We start from the raw sequence: 19,365 nt of genomic DNA, 5'->3' as shown, positions 1-19,365 counted from the left end.
TAGTGGGACGACCAAACTGTCAATCACTTGAGATCCATCAATAGCAAACCACAACCATCCAATCAATTCCCCATGGACAAAATCAAGTCCCGTTCTACAATTGATGTTGTTCAAGAAGCCGTTTCACTTCCATGTCACATTAGAGAAGAAAAGACTATTTCAACTTTAATTTTATGCCGACTTTAACTTTAACCTTAATCTCCATGATCTGTGCTATAATAGTTTAATGGTTATTAATAATTCAGTATCGGAAAAGCTCTTAGAAATAGGCTGGCTGTGAACACTTTCATAGTTCCAAGATCCGTCATTTTACAGCAGATGAAAGAAACATTTTTGCTTTGTTACTAAACCAAGTGAGCATCTTTCTTCTTCAGCAACTCTGCTTCAATTGATTCAGTTTTCATATCGCTGTTCTAACGGCATGATAGTCTAATAAGCATAAAAATAAATAGCACACATAAATATTGAGTAAAATAGTAGATTTGAATTTTAAACTAATTCAGAAACTTTTATTCAGCATTAAATTGATCAAAAGTGAGACTAAAGACATTTATAATGTATCAAAGATTTCTATTTCAGATAAATGCTGTTCTAATGAACTTTCTATTCATCAAAGAATCCAGAAAAAAAATCTTTACCAGTTTCCACACAAAAAAAAAAATTAAGCAGCACAACCATTTTCAACATTGATAATAATCAGAAATGTTTCTTGAGCAGCAAATCATCATATTAGAATAATTTCTGAAGGATCATGTGACATTGAAGACTGGAGTAATGATGATGCAAATGCAGCTTTGATAACAGGATTAAATTACATTTTAAAATATATTCAAATGATTATTTAAAATTGTAGTAATAGTACTGTTTTACTATATAAATACAGCCTAGGTGAACATAAGAATGTTCTTTAAAAAACGGTAGTGTTTGATATTGATACATTTCATTATGGAATAATCAACATTTCTTGCTTTGTCCACTATCTTTGATGGATTATGCTATTGAGCTTGTCAATGGCAATGCATACTGGGATTGATCTATTCATGATACATTTAATGCTGCATTAAAATGAGGCCCGAATAGACTATCTCCCTACAGTATGTAGACTTTACTGTTGGTTCTCTGAGCAAACTCACCTGCTCCATCACCTCGGGGGCCATCCAGCACGGGGTCCCCACAAACGTCTTCCTCACTTTGTGTCTAGTGACGTCTCCACCGGTGGACAGAAAAGCACTCACGCCGAAATCTACAGAGTCAACCGTAACAACCTCATCAACGGATCATGCACAGATAACATCTGTAGTAAGTAAATGTTTAAATGGATATTCAATTTGACATGCATGCACATGAAAGATAGACATACAGTCTGATAAATGTGTTTGTTCAGTCAAACACTGAAAACGTGTCTTTCCAAAAAATCAAAACAAAGACTATGTCTATCCTTCACAGCCAAAAATATGTATGTATTTGTGAGTGAATCCTCATGAAAACATTTTCCAGGTTACTTACACCAAAGAAGAAAACAACTGTATTTTGTCTAAAGCAAATGAGCCCTACAGTAATTTAGGACAATTAACACATTTCATATTTTCTGTGAAAATAATGTCCCAATTACATAAATTTTTAGTTGCAATCTTTTTTTAAATTTTGATAACTGATTATTGCTGAAAAATAATGATATATTATTTCAAAAGTATTCATTGGTAGTTGATGCACAGCATGATCAGGATTAAAGGTTAAATGTGATGTGATAATTTAAGAAAATGTGTTCAATTGTAATTAAATTATTTCACAATGAAAAATAGGCTTAATTTTTTTTCATGCAAACTTTTTAATTTTGGGGTAGAAATTGGACCTGAACATTTGTATTTTTTAATGAGATTCACCCGTGTGTGTGTGTGTGTGTGTGTGTGTGTGTGTGTGTGTGTGTGTGTGTGTGTGTGTGTGTGTGTGTGTGTGTGTGTGTGTGTGTGTGTGTGTGTGTGTGTGTGTGTGTGTGTGTGTGTGTGTGTGTGTGTGTGTGTGTGTGTGTGTGTGTGTAATCGTTTTATACATTTGTCTGTCAAAAATGTCAATATAAAAAAGCTCTGATGTAAACTACAATCTCAACAAAGGCAAGCCAAGGTCGCTGGTGGAAACCCCTGTTACATAAAACCAATCATTACTCCAGAACTAGATCAGCCAGTTTCCCTCCAGGGACGGAAAAAGCCCCATTTCAGGAATTTAAGTACGGTCAATGTATCTCAGGCCTGTTTGTCAGCTCTCCTTCATGTGGCTCGAACTTACAAATTCACAAAACAAAATGTAACAGAGAACGAAAATGGAGAATATATTATCATTTAATAATCAAAACATAATTAACTTTCTTGATGGAAAAGAAAAATGAACGTGGCTTGATGGACTGATTAATTCAATGCTTTTTATTGCTTTTATAGTTAGCATAATTTCAGTTAATTACCATGTTTTAATCTCTCTTAAGGCCCATAAATGTTGCTTTTTAGAGTGACAACCAATATTAATTAAAACGGGATTTTTACAGCTAAAGAAAGCTTAATTACCTCGTGGCTATAAATAAGCTCTTAAAGGCTCTGAAACAATTATGTGACTAAAAAATTAAGAATGCATTGGTCAAAATCAGTTAAGAGCAACAAAGAAATGTTAAATACATTGATCCATCTCAATCTTTAAACTAGAAAGCGAAGTTCGTTGGGACAAACTTTTATGTTGACAAAGACTTTAATTCATTTTATAAAGCTTTCAGCACGTTTTATCATGTTGCTAACAAGTTTTAGCATGTTGCTAACACATTTTATCATGTTGTTATGTCTTGGAATGTGTCGATTTTTTTTAGCATGTGTTTTTAACATGTTTTAATACATTGCTAACATGAATTAAAATGTTGCAAGCATTTTAACAAGTAAATGTTAAAGTAAATAGTAACATAAATAGTATAAATAACATAAATAGTAACATTAGCATGTTACTAACATGTCTTACCAAATTGATAAAAAATGTTGCTAACATGTTTTAACAATTTGCTAGCATGTTGCTAGCATGAATGAGCATGTTGCAAACATGTTAACATATTGCTAACGTGCTGCAAGCATAAATTAGCATGTTGCTAGCATGATTACTATGTTTTAGCATTTTTTTATCAAAGGAACAAAACATTTCAGAAAATCTACGGCAAAGTTTTAGCAAAGTCAAAGTCAAACAAAGTTAACCTGCGATCTGCACCGATCCATCTTCTCCCAGTAGAATATTACCAGCCTTCACGTCCCTGAGGTCAAACCAAGACAAAGCACACACATGTCCCGGTTTATTATAATCTTAAACATTAACAATAATGCCAGTGGCTGAAGAATGAATCCGCATGATTATGAATTTTTCAGAGCATTATTACAGCAGTGATGGCCTGCAGGGAAAAGCCCACATTAGTATTTTTCAGCACTTAACATGCAGAGGAATTTAATTAAAGCATATTTTACTCTAGTTTCACAAAACCAGACGTTTGACTGTCAGCATAAAGTCTGGCCACTTTGCATCCTATTTGGACCAAGAGTTGTTCACTCAAACAGGAAGAGACCGTTTGAAATGCATGTGAATTGAATTGACAAGCCATAAATCACTTAGTCATTTAGGCCCGGGTAAATCTGGAATCAATACTGCAGAGAATGTGTGTGTAAACTTCATCAGAATTAAATACAAATTTATGGCCTTCCAAATATAACTCGGAAAACAGTTATGGTCATGGACGTCTAATTTACTTGGTATTTACTTAGTAGGTGGTTAAAAAAAACTTTTTTGAGTATCTTTCAAAACTTTGATGCCACTAACTAAACTTCATGTATGACTAGGGCCCTGTTTACACCTGGGGCCGGTTTCACAAAACTATTTTAGACCGGTCTATAGTGTTAGACAAGTCTAAAATTTGCTCATAGACTAGTCTAATGCAAGGTAGACTGTTTCACAAAAATAAAGACTGACTTAATTTAGACTAGTGTTTCTCAACGGGGGGAGGTACCGCCCCCCAGGGGGCATTCAGAGAACAACGGGGGGCGTTCTGAGACCTGGATATTAGATAGTGATTTAGCTGGCCCAAAAAAGGTTGAGAACCACTGATTTAGACCAACAAAAATTAGACACCTTTACCCCCAGGCTAACTTAGGTCTAAGACTCAATGGGCCCTATTTTAACGATCTGAAACGCAAGTGTCAAAGCGCAAAGCGCAAGTAACTTTGTGGGCGGATCCCGGCGCTGTTGCTATTTTCCCGGCGGTATAAATGACTCTTGCGCCCGGCGCAAATCTAAAAGGGGTTGGTCTGAAGTAGCTTCATTATTCATAGGTGTGGTTTGGGCGTAACGTGAAATAAACCAATCAGAGCGTCCTCTCACATTCCCTTTAAGAGCCGGCGCTTGTTCCACGGCGGATTGCTATTATAGCGGCGGATTTGCCAGCGCACGCCAGGAGCGGTTCACAGCCGAGGAGACCGACGTTCTCGTCAGGGCCGTAAAACACAGAGAAGTGACAATGGGGATGATGGGAGAAACCCACCCAAATTAGCTTCGTTTAAACAGGCGTATAATTTGGGTAAATGTGTAGCCTAATCTAGATTTTTTTTTTTTTTTTATCTAGATAGATCTTTTTCACATCTTCACGGGCACAACAATGATTTCCCTCGTGTGTTAATATTTTTCCTTGTAATAATGTATGATTTGCCAAAATGAAAACTGCTGCGTCTGTTTATAATTATTAGAGAATCAACGTGGATGCGCGTTAACACGCTACATTATGGCCAAGCACGCGCCCTTAAAATACCATATCACTAACGCGCAACGCGCCACTGTCTTTAGACGGTTTTTTCCTGGTCAGTGGCGCAATTGCTTTCTAAAACTGGAAAATAGCACCAGGGTAGTTTTGCGCCGGAACACACCTCCTCTTTTCGCTGAACCGCCCCGGTGAGCGCAAGTTCATTCCCTAATTTACCGACGTGCGTCTGTGGAGGGAAAAGTCCGCTGTGCGCGGGTGCAAAATAGGAATGATACATGCGTCGGTGTTCAAAGTCAATCGCGCTGGGTGCAAGATAGGGCCCTATGTGGCAACCTTGGCAACCAGCAGTAGCAATCAGTTACATTACAAACAGCCAAAAGAAAAGGGAAAATGTTTCTTCTTCTTACTACATACTCCCCTAAATTTCCCAAGTAAAATGTCCTTGTAACTGTTATACTGTGTATTTAAGAGATCTTCTAACGCCATATAATCCATCGCGCTCTTTAAGATCGCTAAATTCGAGGCTTCTGGTCGTACCTAGGATATCTAAGTCCACCAAAGGAGGGAGGGCGTTTTCACATCTAGCTCCTAAACTCTGGAATAGCCTTCCTGATATTGTCCGAGGTTCAGACTCGCTCTCCCAGTTTAAAACTAGATTAAAGACGCATCTCTTTAGCCAAGCATTCACATGATGCATCTCATACCTTTTATACTACAGTTAAATCAGATCAAATGCATTCATATTATGAACAGCAGCTACGCTAATTATTTCCCATCTGCCTTTTTTGTTGTTATCTCGGGATGCCTGTCCCTATAACTCAAATAGAGTTTGTCAGCTCCAGTTATGTATCCAGCCTCTCAAGGAGACTTCAGATGCCCCAACGCCTGTGATGAGACGACTCGACGCCTGTGAAGAGACGACCCAACGCCGGCGATATGTTATGCCCTAAATTTTATGATTAACTAACTGTATTTTTGTATGTATATTTTTGAAATGCATTTTCTGTAAAGCTGCTTTGAAACAATATGTATTGTGAAAAGCGCTATACAAATAAACTTGAATTGAATTGAATTGAATTATACTCCTCAAACAAACACATATTTTCCGCTGGAGTAAACGGCACTGAGCGGTTGAATGCACTTACTCGATCCGCCATGTTTTTTGTTTTGAAAAGTGTCTTATTTTACCTAGAATGCATTGCAGTGTAGTCCTGCAACGGTCTGATTTAGATGTCGATCTGAAATCTGACTATCTACTATATCTAAGCCATAGTCAAAGTCTATCTTTGTGAAACCGGCGCCTGGTATTAAGATGCGTTTTGGCCGATCGGATCACAAGTGGACGACACTAAATACACTTTCGACCACGTTCGATTTAAACTTTGTCGGCTTGTTTTGGTTTGAACATGAAAAACGTACCAAGCTCAATGTTCTCTCACCATTCCTGATTTCTAACACACACTCACAGCGTTCGGCTGGTCTTGTTGCTGTCAGAGCAGAAACTAAAGCTGATGCTCTCCGTGTGTTTTCCGTGTCTCCGGTCTTGTTCATATGTAAATTGCATGAGATTAATTCGCCCATTCGATGGAAAGATCCATACATTTACCCACACATACAGTAAATCCTTCCCTCGAAGAAATCAGGACAGAAGTGGACAAAAGAGACGGATTAAAACACCAGGTGTAAACGGGAATGTGTCTCCCTCGTCTGCATCATGTGATCCGATAGACCAAAAACGCATCTTAAAGGGTTAGTTCACCCCAAAATTAAAATGATCCCTTCATTTACTCACCCTCAAACCATCCTAGGTGTACATGACTTTCTTCTTTCAGCCAAACACAATCAGAGTTATATAAAAAACATATCCTGGCTCTTCCAAGCTTTATAATGGGAGTGAATAGAGTTCATAGTCATAAAGATTTTGAAGCCCAAAAAAGCACATCCATCCATCATAAAAGTAATCCATAGAGGGTGTTAACGGCCTTCTGGAGAGACACCATGAGTTTTTTGTACGAAAATTATCCATATTTAAAACTTTATAAACTTTAATCAGTAGCTTCTGGTACCGTCCGTTCATGCGTTCACGAAAGAGTCGAGTTCCGGCGTACGATTTAGGACTTAAGCGTATCTAGGTGAGAGTAGACGCGTCTCGCGGTTCAAACAAATATACTCAAGCTCCTCCGACATTTCTCTTTACAAATTCTCGTTTTAGACTTATTAGACTAATTCGTGACTGGTGTTTTGTTTTTGCTCTATCCTTTGGACTTTCGTTCGGGATTACGTCATGCGTCAGGTCAGAGGTCACTCTTCCGCCGGAAATAGACTCGCGTACAGCCGTAGCGGGAAGCCAGTCATTTTAGTTTATAAAGTTATAATTATGGATATTTTTCTTACAAAAACACATCGCTTTGCTTCAGAAGGCATTATTACCCACTGGAAACATATGGATTTTTTTTTTATGATGGATGGATGCGCTTTTTTGGGCTTCAAAATCTCAGGCTCTATTCACTCTCGTTATAAAGCTTGGAAGAGCCAGGATATTTTTTACTGTAACTTTTTATGATCATATACACCAAGGATGGCTTTTAGGAGTCAATTATGGGATCATTTTCATTTTTGGGTTAACTAACCCTTTAATACCAGGTGTAAACAGGGCCAAAGTGAAATATGGATATCTAATTTACTTCGTATGTACTTAGTAGGTGTTTTAAAAAACTCTTTTGAGTATTTTTCTCACCACTTTGCCGGGAAAACTTTAAGTTCAAGTACGACTGAAGCGAATGGCCTGTGATTGGAAGGGAGTTACATAGTGGAATATGACAATAATAGATGTTTCCTTACCTGTGAATCTGCCCATTTTTGTGGAGATAATCTAATCCCTCCAGTACTTCCTTCAAAATGGTTGCTATTGTGGATTCATCTAGGACACCGTTTTTATGCTCTCCTTTGATGAACGTGTGCTTTATGATGTCTAACACTGATCCTGGATGAATAAAAAGCCTTGTAATCACACAATACACATGCAAATCTACAAAATATACATGCATATAACACGTTGCCACAAATAGTGTTTGGACACACAAACTGAGCATTGGACAACATTATCAAATCGAAATGACATTTAAAAACACAACCACGCTTTTCAGGCAAAACATTTCATAAGCAGCTTGTTTTAAATGATAAAACTATACATATAGTGTTAAAAATGAATACAATAAGACTGTGTGGTAGTAACTGTAAACTGGTTCCTCTCACCTCCACTCAGGAGTTTCATGACGAGCCAAAGTTCATCTTTCACGACGAATGAAGTGTAGTACGTGACCACGTTTGGATGGTTACACTGGCTCATGGCTTGGATCTCTTTCTGTGGAGACAGATGGAGGTGTCTAGCTTTATAATGCACGGTTGTAATTATGTCTATGTGCTTTATAATGCATGCACATCAACGTGATTGCAATGGGAGAAACAGAGAGAAGTTCTTGAACTGATTTATAAAAGACACCATTCACCAATAGAAGAAATCTCACAAAATCTGTCTGTGTGTTCAGGTCATATTTCACCCCAAAATTAAAAAAAAGATGGAAATTACCCTATTAGAAAAAAAAAAAAAAATGTCATTACTGTAATGTCAAGTATATTGTTGGCTCTTTAAAAAAATTGCTTGCTCCTCACTTTGGATAAAAGTGTCTGCTAAATGAATTAATGCAAATGAATCAGTTCTTACTCTCCATTGCATAAAAACATGTATTGAATTTGATTAAACTTTAGTTCTCTGAATGTATTAAAATGTTTCAAAAATATGCATATAAATGTTTCTGATCTGTTACCATGTATTGTTATATACCGGTATATTTATAATGCATGGTAATGATTTGTAAAAAAAATAATTTGATTTTGAAGTCCCCCTGCAGTCAATAACTTTATCCAAAAGTCACCGTTGATAATCCAAATATAATATTTAAACTTTTTTTTCCCTGTTAAAATCATTTCTTCATGCCTTAACATAGCTTGAATGTAACTCTACACCATTACTTCATTTAGTATACGCGGATACATTAATATGCAAATTAGTCTCCGCCTCCACTCACTCGCACCAGCTCGGACTACCTGATCCTGATTTAATAAGGAATCTTTACTTCTGAAAATATCAGACAAATATAAACGCTTATCCTCGACATGTGAAGTGCTAATCAATGCTTCAGTACTAAAGCTGTTTTTCAGTTTATTTCAAAGCAGAAATCATGCATAAAAATGCTATTTTGCTTGCAGGTCAACAACATACAATTGATGAAGTAATTCCACATGTTATAATAATATAAGGCTTTAACAAAAAACCTGCAAGATCCAAATTTGTAGAAAATTGAAAAAAAGGTCATTACGTATGTATGCCTGGGTTCAGCATAAATTTACACAAACCCATATTTCTGTGTCAGCCAATTTGAGAGTAAATCTGAGAGATGTTTATAGCAGATTCCCATCTCCGGGAATAAACTTGTTTTCGCGGCAGAATAGTCATTAATCAAACCATCAGTTTCCAGTCTCTCTGCACCAAAACAAAGATCAATGGAAAACAACTCGGTCATGAGTGTCGGAGTGAAAGGCCTGCTGGGTGTGTGTGTGTGTGTGTGTGTGTGTGTGTGTGTGTGTGTGTGTGTGTGTGTGTGTGTGTGTGTGTGTGTGTGTGTGTGTGTGTGTGTGTGTGTGTGTGATTACAGTAGGGAAAGCGCGCTGAGGACAGCATGTAACGTGTGTCTTTGACAGATATGAAACACATTCATGAGAAACTAGGGCAGTCACAACTAGTGTATTGAGTGTTGGCTAATGATCAATTCTCCTACAAGTAATTGTGATTAATGATTTAATTGACTTTTGAAACACTTACATTGTACGTTTAATGCACATGCACAATAACAAGTCATTTATTCACTCAAAATTATTAAGTGTGAAGTGTTTGTTGAAGTTTAAAATCATACATGTTCTCTATAGGGAAATTTGATTTTGTGAAAATGTAAAAAAAAAAATTTTTATAGATTAAAATTTTTTTATAGAAAAAATAGATTACTTATTGTAGTCGGTTACTGATTCCAAATGACATGACAATATTGTAGTTAGTAACATAATCCATTACATTACATATGGTACTGTAATCTGACTACTTTTTTAATAACTTTTAGATTACTTTTGCCCTAACTCGTTTATAACATTGATTTAAAAAGGCTAATAGTGTACCATATTGATATAGAAATACAAACAAAAAGAAAATATATTCCATTCTTTGTTATAAACAACATGAAGTGCATTAAATATTAAATTACGTCAGACTGGGGCTCGTGATGAAACTGCAGGGGGTTACTGAGTTTAATGAAAAGCATATTAAATCATTAAAAATTTAAATTACAATAAATCATTTTAAAATAAAATAAACAAATATTTGATCTGTTTACATGTCATGTGACCATTAACAAACATCAGAGCACCGCAAACTTCATTTTATTATTTATTATTATTTATTTATTGAATTTTATTATTGACCTAACTTATTAACTTACTTCAAGTAAATATATCAGGTCAAAAAGGTTCAGCTGACCAGAAAGTTGGGGGATCTCTGCATTGCATGTAAATGACGTGCATTTGTAAATTTGTATGTGTTTGAAAGACAACAGCCTTTCAGAGACAGTAAAACATTGTTAAATGACTCACTGGGTGATAGTTCAAATAATAATGAATATGTTAGTCAGGAGTTGATTAGATATGCAAAGTTGAAATGTTGAGAAAACACTTAAAGGGGTGGTATAATGCCCTTTTCACAAGATGTAAAATAAGTCTCTGAGACCCCTGAGTGTGTGTGTGTGTGTGTGTGAAGTTTTAGCTCAAAATACCCCACAGATATTTTTATATAGCATGTTAAAATTGTCACTTTTTGAGGGTGAGCAAAAACGCACCATTTGTGTCTGTCCCTTTAAATGCAAATGAGCTGCTGCTCCCGGCACAGGGGGCGGAGCTTCAACAGCTTTTGTCATTTTACCTCACACAGACACACACTGAAAATTTCAAAAACTTTTAGCCTTTTATGATCAAACCGAAGTCAGACAATGATGGAGAGACTCAAGAAGAAGTGACAAGTTAGTTGAGGAATTTATGTAGCTTATGTGTAGTTATCTTCTAGCCATTTTTTTTTTAGAAAGGAAAATTTTAAAGATAGAGAAGAAGTAGTAGGGAGAATGAATGAATTATGAATCATTTGATTTAATAACATGTAATAATTATGTAATCAATGAAAAAGTAACTGGTCGGATTTCAAGTATTTTTTAAACATAATATAATCTGATAACTCTGAAGAAGCAATAAGTCAGGATGATTTCAAATTAATGTTTCTGAAACAGATTTTCCGATATGAAAAGAGCAATCGCCCACTCCCATGAAGCATTGCGAACGAAGTAAACGAGTCTCAGTCAACTTCTGCATCATATATACTAACTATATACTAGCATGCAAAGGCTTGAGTTCGGTACCATTTTTACAATATTTTTGAAAGAAGATTCTTATGCTTACCAGGGATGCATTTATTTGATAAAAAATACAGTCAAACAGTAATATTGTGAAATATTATTACAATTTAAAATACCTTTTTTCTAAAAAAAATATGATTTATTCCTGTGATCAAATCTTAATCCAGTCTTCAGTGTCACGTGATCCTTCAGAAATCATTCATGTGATTTGTTACTCAAGAAATATTTCTTATTATCTGCTACTAAAAAACAGCATGTATTTGAAGTAGAAATACTGTTTCTGTTACTTTTAACTGTTACTTTTGATCAATTTGCATCCTTTCTGAATAAAAATATTGATTTCTTTCAATACTTTAAAAAAAAATTCAGTAATTTTCTTTGAAATATTTCACAGTTATCTTCAAATACAGAGCAATTTATTCAAATTGCACGCATAATTTCTGACTCGAATACATCATTCACCATACTTTTTTATTTTAATTTTCAAGGTTATAAAGTTGTGATTTATCTGGGTTAGTTTGGCTCTTTGTTTAAGATTATTTTGGAATGCCTGATGAAAGATGAAAATGAATGGGAAAAAAATACTTCTGGAAGCAAATGATGACCGGCCCCAAACTGATGTCATTGGTCGATCCAATTTTGTTCTGCCGATCCAGTGAGGCTGCTCAAACAAACATATTGCAATTCACCTTTAACTCTTTGCCATTCCATATAGTGTGTGTGTGTGTGTGTGTGTGTGTGTGTGTGTGTGTGTGTGTGTGTGTGTGTGTGTGTGTGTGTGTGTGTGTGTGTGTGTGTGTGTGTGTGTGTATGTGTGTGAGAGAGAGAGGGTGTGTGAGAGAGAGAGTGTGTGTGAGAGAGAGTGCGTGCGTGCGTGCGTGCGTGCGTGTGTGTGTGTGTGTGTATGGGGTCCTGGTATTCCCTACTTTATGGGGACCAAATGTTCCACAAGTATAGCAATACCAATACCAATATTTTGACCTTGGCTTGTGGGGAATTTTTTTTCCCCATGAGGAAACAAGCATATTAATCATACAGAATTATGTTTTTTGAAAATCTAAAATTGCAGAAAGTTTTGTGTGATGTGCAGGTTTAGGGGTAAGGTTAGTGTAGGGGAATAGAATATACAGTTTGTAAAGTAGGCTATAAAAACCATTATGATTCTCAAAATCCCCATAAAACATGGAATCCCAACATGTGTGTGTGTGTGTGTGTGTGTGTGCGTGTGTGTGTGTGTGTGTGTGAACATGCATATGCATGTGTATGGCAAAACCTGCATGAGTAGACACAGCTGTTTTTATGTTGTTCCTCACCAACAGCTCATCCATGCTGGTCTGGCATTTCTCCAGGTTGATTCTCTTGATGGCCACACGCTCCTGTCGTGGGTTACAAAGAGCTGCCTGGACGACTGCTGTGGCTCCGCTACCTACAAAACACAGTATACACGTCTCGAGTGAACAAAGCACACGCCGTGTCAAAGACATTATTGTAGATGAAAGGCAGACAGTAAACAAGCCCTCTGGGAAAGAAAAGCTTGTGCACGGCAGGTGCAGCTGATCATATGACGTGCTTATAGGATTGATAATAGACGCGTGTGGCGCTTTGATAAGTAGCTTTACTGTAAAGGAGACAAATTGCATGCTATACTAGAAATGCGCGTGCATATTATTTAAATCGTTGTATTTGAACCTTGTATTTAATCCTTAATCAACTCATCAACAACAGACAAACAGTCAGAATGAGCAAATATGCATAGTGTGAGTGGAAAAAGTATGACTGTCCTTTGGCAGCGTAACCTTTTCTAAACCAGTAAAGACAACGGTTTCATTTCTGCAATATTCAGGCTGAGGTCAGGACTCCGACTGGGTCACTCAAGGTGGCATATATATTTATTGGTTGATTTACTTTCTTTGGGTCCCGTTTCAGCGGGCCGACAGATGGCCTTCAGTCTCCTGAAAAATGTCCTGAATCTGATAAACGTGGGAATTCATTTTCCCATCAATGTCGGCAAGCTGTCAAGGTGACGTTTTGCCCACTTCAGACGTGCATGATGCTTTTTTGGGGCCAGCATTGGCTTCCTCTATCAGTCATCTTTGCAGAACACACACAGCGCCGCTGAACTTTCTCCATTTATAGACAGTTTAGATTTAGAGATCATTTCGTAACCCTTTTCATCTAGCAAGTCAAAACATTTTATTCTGAGGGTGTTTTGAGATCTCAAGTGTCTGATATCCCACAATGCTGTGCATGCAGTCAAATCTGTCCATTTTTTAAATACTTGTCAACTTATGATTCACTTACTACTACAAAATATACATTTTAGGTACAAGATATTTGCTTGGTTATGCCTAAACTCACTCAAATTTGTTCTAAATCATTAGACATGTCCTCATAGTAGAGCATGATTATTCGTTTAAAGAACGCTATCACTATTCAAACACCGAAGCAATCTCATTCCTAAATGACAACGATTCGAGTGTGTCTATTGAAGCTTTGACAGAATCACACCAGAACATTCAATGCTGACGCTGACCCAGAGAAATCATTCATGTAAAGGTATGAAACTGCTTCACACAGTCTTTTCAACCACACAGTATCGTTATTTCTGAGACAAATAGTCAAATTATCACTAAAGTAGAATAAACGTTTTTAAACATATATAAACAGAGACGTCTACCATAGAGATCGAAACAGAGCAAATCAACATTTGAAAGTTACTTGGTGCTTCAAATAAGGATTGTATCATTCATTCAAGGAGATTCGTTCAAAAACATGATTCATCCAGAAATGAAACAAGTGAATCATTGAATCAAGTCATTTTTTCAAGTCAGTTTTTAAAATTTTCTCTTAAAAAAAAAAACTTTTAAATTAATTACACATTTTTAAATAGACCACAGCAATTAACATTTTTGAGATAGTTTGTTTAGAAGCGAGAGTGAATTGTGATCTCTATTTGAAGCAAAAAGAAAATCGTGACTCTCAATTGATCCAGAATTGTGCCGGCTCTTTCTCATAGTGTCTGAATCCACTTTTCTTAGTAGTTACCTTCATGCAAAATACTGTCTGGGAAGTCATTGACTGAACTGGGCAGTGAGGCAGAAACCAGACGTTAGATATACAAATATGGTGCACTCATATTACTATGAATGGGAGAAAGAATAACACACAATACGGCAGTCCCACCTTTTAAGTAAAATCGGGAATTGGGAAATGTATCGTGTCACTGAAGCTGTTGTTAGAAGCTCGAGTTGCTACAGAAATCATGACTGCACATGGGCATTAGCTGGTCCAGCCTGGAAAAAAAAAATGCAGTTTTTCTTTTTGTTTCTGAGGATTTAGAAACAAAATGTGTGAGACAGTGTTGTCATTGGTGATTTTAAATATGATATTTATTCGTAAGCTTTAACAGTTTTGGAGAATTTGATGTTTCCCCATTCACAGAGGAGCTGTACTTGCTCGACTAAAATAGCTGCCCGAGAGTGTTTCAAACAAAGATGGCCGCCGAGTGAAATGACTTTCCTTAAAGGGACTAAAGAAACTCAATGGGTTCACATACTTGTTCCTGCAACTGTATTTCAGCATTATATAGGCCAGCAGCCGCCATTCTCTCCGAATATAAAAAAAAAACTATATTGGTTGACCACTAATCAATACACACCCACACACAAAAATGGCACAGGGACAAAATAATATCAAAATAATATAACACAAACTATATAACATAATAAAAATCTAAATAATACCATTCAGAAAGTTTGCTGTCAATAAGATTTTTTTATGTTTTTCTTTATATAGGCCTATTTTTTTTTTATATATATATATATATATATTACATTTTTGTATTTGCTTGATCAGAAATGCAGTAAAAGCAGTAGTGTTGTGAAATATTATTACAATTTAAAATGACTTTTCTATTGTAATATATTATATTTATCTGACAACAATCAATCAACTCAAAATGTATTAGGCTTGATTTGACAGAGGAGGTCTGGTGGATCAATTTACACATTTACTCAACAATAAATGCATAAAACATTTATAGCCAATTTCTGACTCACATTAGATATATAGCATGTTGTGTTTGTGACTGTAAACACACATGCACAAACACACACGCAGTGCTGCTATTCACACTGCAAGTGTGTGGGACTGTGTGCCAACTGCGGCTGAGAGATAAGGAGGGGGTCCTGAACACGTCACGCGCCGATTAGCAGAAGAACAGCAGAGAAACTATACAGAAGCTAATCGCTAATGCTAGCTCGTATAGAACTGACAGCATATGCAGCTTTACATCTCAACCTCACTGTACAGCCATGAAGAGGAGCTTCTGTGTTTCTCTGTTCATTTACTTTGAGACCCACAAATCTGCAGGCAGTGTCCATCAACAGCAGGACGACTCCATGTAAATCACACTTTTAGAGTTTTGAGAATGCGAAATATCAATGAATGTGGACGTTGCTTGTGTGTGTGTGTGTGTGTGTGTGTGTGTGTGTGTGTGTGTGTGTGTTTATATATATACACACACACACACACACACACACACACACACACATATATATATATTTGCAAAACTTGCAATTTTTGGGCAAGTTACTCTAAAAAAGTAATTAATTAAAAAGCAAGTTACTCTAAAAAAGTAATTAATTACTAGCTACTAATTTAGTACAGTGTAATTACTGTACTAAAAATGATTGCATTTCTTATTACTAATTACTTTCTAAATCCCACATCAACCTCAACCAGTTAAGTAATGATAAACATAAAAACTGCTCTTAATTATTTCAAATAAATATTATAATATAATATAATTGCATAAATTATTCTTGAACTACCAACGTATTTAAAGGGAGAAGGTTACAATAACATTAGACATTAAATTCTGATGTTAACTCCACTACTGTTTTATATAGAATTGTTTTGTAGTCAATAGGTCATGCAATCAAGTAACCCAACTTTACTTTCTTAAGGGAAAAGTAATTAAATTACAGTAATTAAAATTACTTAAGAATGTGTTACACACCAACAGTGTTATATATATATATATATATATATATATATATATATATATATATATATATATATATATATATATATATATACAACATCATGCTAATGATTGAAAAAATAAACTGAAAATTGAATTTAAATTATAATTGATTGATAAATTAACAATTTATGTGTGTAAAATTCCATTAAAAAAAAACGATTTTATAAAAGTATCTTATGACCTCATATTGACCATCTAGAATTAACTATTGAAAGCAAAATTGTTGTTACAAATAGAGAAATAAAATCATTAAATAAATGGTAATACTAAAAACTAACATCTTGCCACTGTTGCCTTTGGCTTGCTCAGTTGGGGATATTCAATTTAATGAATCAATCAATATTACTATTGATTAGCATTACCAAACATTGACGTTTTTATTATTATTTTAATTAATACTGTGAAGCTGCTTTGATACAATCTGTATTGTGAAAAGCGCTATACAAATATTCTTGACTTGACTTGACTTGATGTTGATCATTTACAAAATAAACTGCTTTCAGCGCTGCCTCTGGCACTGCATCATGGTTTGCGCTTATTATATTATTTTGCTGAGAAATATTTAATGATGTATTATGAAGTAAACACTTCCTGAACTGAAGCAACTTAGATTACTCGATTATCCATGTAGCATTTTTTTTGTGTTGAAAAGTTTGAGTTTCAAATAGGATTCAACATGCTTTTGAGGAGCAATTATTTGTTCATCATTGTATTGCATTGCATTATTATGTTCTGCCCCCACAATAAAAGCTTCAGAGCTTTGATCATAAAACTATTCATTTAAATATCATCTTATGAAGACATATTGTGAGATATTGAGTGACATTTATATCAATTTTTATGCAAGTAGTCTGCTATACTGTTATAAATATCTCATTGATTTACATTACAATAATTTCATCTTTTTAACCTTGTAAATATCAGCATCTGCACCAAATTGCACATTTTGTTCAGTTTGGGCCTCCGATCCGAATAAAATGTGTTTTGCTCCTCGAGTATCAATGAGCTCCATATTCTTCTCACTATATCATACTATATGATCCATAAAAGCCTGATGTATCAAATATGATACAAAACATAAAACTCGTATGTAAACTTTGTTATTTGTGTAAAACTTTGTGAAGTAGCAGATTGAGTAGAAATGCAGAGCACGAGCACGAGCAGCAGAGGGCGTCACGAGCACAGCGCAAACACATCGCATGCAGCAAATCAAATGACACCTTTAAATCTCACACACACAGAGACAGTGCTGAGAACATCCACACCTACAGTACACACTCAGAACATTCAATAGCATACTTCATATCTATAAAAAAAAATCATTTATAAATATAAGTTATTCGTGTTTTGTTTAATATCCGCCAGCTTGCGCATATGCATCAACTTAAGCCACAAAAACTTGGTTGCACTTTTTGGCCAAAAAAATAACCTTCCATACACACGTGTCATCATCATACCAGCAGCTTTCCTGTAAACATCACAGTAGCCTGACGTCTCAATGATGCATCATCACTCATAACGCGCGCGCTGTCCTGAGCATGACATTACACCCAACAGCTTCAAAACATATGATCGGAAGCTTCACTTGTCATATCCGCATTGCATTACTGTCATCAGCCAGTGCATACGGGGGAAAAGCCGGTAGGCCCAAACCAACAAACTGCAGCCACTGACGGGCTCAAATCCATCTGTAACTACCCACCGATGACCTCCTGGAGCTCGTACGCCTCCTTCACGATGGGCCAGCTGGTGCTGAGCGAGGGCTGCGGGGTCTGGACGGCCGCCGGGGAGTCGCTCTGCTCCGCCATGATGATGCTGAGAGAGTCGCTCTCACACACTCACTCACTCACACACACCTCTCTCTCTTCTGCTGCTGCTGCTGCTGCTGCTGGATCATTGACATTCACTACCGCCTGCGAGAACACATCCGGAGACACACACACACACACACTCATCTCCAATCCTACTACAGCGAAGGCTGAGCTCATGAATATTCATCCAGCGCGCTGATATCACTACAGCGTGACTTGTGGATATTAATTAGCTGTTTTTTTATTTTATTTAATTAAATGCTTGAAGAAATTAAATAAATAAAAAACATTAACAACAATTATCGTAATTGTCGTTACATGATAGGCTACGGACATTAATTATTATTTTTTTTATTTTTTTATTTTTTGCTACGGACATTAATTAGCTTATGAATATGGTCATGGTGACGTTGTTTGATGACCTGCTTCGTTGCATCGTCTAGTCACGTTTGGTAGTTTCATTTCTTTCGGAGTTGTCCTCCTTCGTCCTTCTTCGGCTTCATTATTTCAGATTTCTGTTGATTTATGAAGGATGGCATCGTGCCCAATTTTAAATGTTTTATTTCGCATTTTCAATTAGTGCATGTCTTATTATAATAAGATATAGACTATTATTTAATTAGCCTACTGCTAAACTGCTTTTGGCTACATTTATTATGGGGGGAAACTAGTTTGTTTGTTTGTTTTGTTTTTTGTTTAAAGGAAGTTCAAAAATACCTAAAAACTATATTAAGAGTGAAACTCTTATTTATTTATTTATTTATTTATTTATTTATTTATTTACCCCCCAATAGGCCTAACCCCTGCTGTGTTTGACATCTTTAAAATCTTTATATATATATATATATATATAGTAGCCTACACACAGTAGTCAACATTTGAAGTGGATCAAAAAAGTTAATCAAAGTAACGGGTATTGTTAAAAATTCATGTAGCCTATAACTTTGATGAAGGGTTTTGATCCACTTCAAATGTTGACTAATGTATATATAGGCTATATATATATATGTATATATATATATATGTATATATATATATATATATATATATATATATATATATTTTTTTTTTTTTTTTTTTATCGTTACATATTTTATATATTTATATATATCGTTTTATCTGAATATCAACTATTGTGAGATTCTAGTTTTGTGTCTAAATAGTTATCTATGATATTGTATTATGTTATATAATATATATATTTTTTATATATAAAAAAATATATATATT

The 19,365-nt window shown here is 35.6% G+C and overlaps 1 protein-coding gene across 4 annotated transcripts in view; it reads right to left on the bottom strand.

Moving 5' to 3' along the window:
* stk39 (serine threonine kinase 39) overlaps window positions 1-18,354 on the bottom strand; it is a 66,555-nt gene extending 48,201 nt beyond the window's left edge. The window contains exons 1-6 of one of the 4 annotated variants that reach the window (XM_079618639.1): window positions 18,027-18,354; window positions 12,591-12,703; window positions 8,024-8,132; window positions 7,610-7,751; window positions 3,222-3,277; window positions 1,134-1,243 (exon numbers count right to left, since the gene is read on the bottom strand). In XM_079618639.1, the coding sequence (XP_079474765.1) occupies window positions 1,134-1,243; window positions 3,222-3,277; window positions 7,610-7,751; window positions 8,024-8,132; window positions 12,591-12,703; window positions 18,027-18,132 (636 nt within the window). In that variant the 5' untranslated portion in view covers window positions 18,133-18,354. The remainder of the gene's footprint in view (window positions 1-1,133; window positions 1,244-3,221; window positions 3,278-7,609; window positions 7,752-8,023; window positions 8,133-12,590; window positions 12,704-18,026) is intronic. The other 3 variants (XM_079618638.1, XM_079618636.1, XM_079618637.1) reach the window with 3 other exon arrangements.
* Between the last annotated feature and the right edge of the window lie 1,011 nt (window positions 18,355-19,365).

Source organism: Phoxinus phoxinus (assembly GCF_949152265.1).
Source record: "Phoxinus phoxinus genome assembly, chromosome: 7".
Lineage (NCBI taxonomy): Eukaryota > Metazoa > Chordata > Actinopteri > Cypriniformes > Leuciscidae > Phoxinus > Phoxinus phoxinus.
This window is presented reverse-complemented; position numbering and strand designations above follow the sequence as displayed.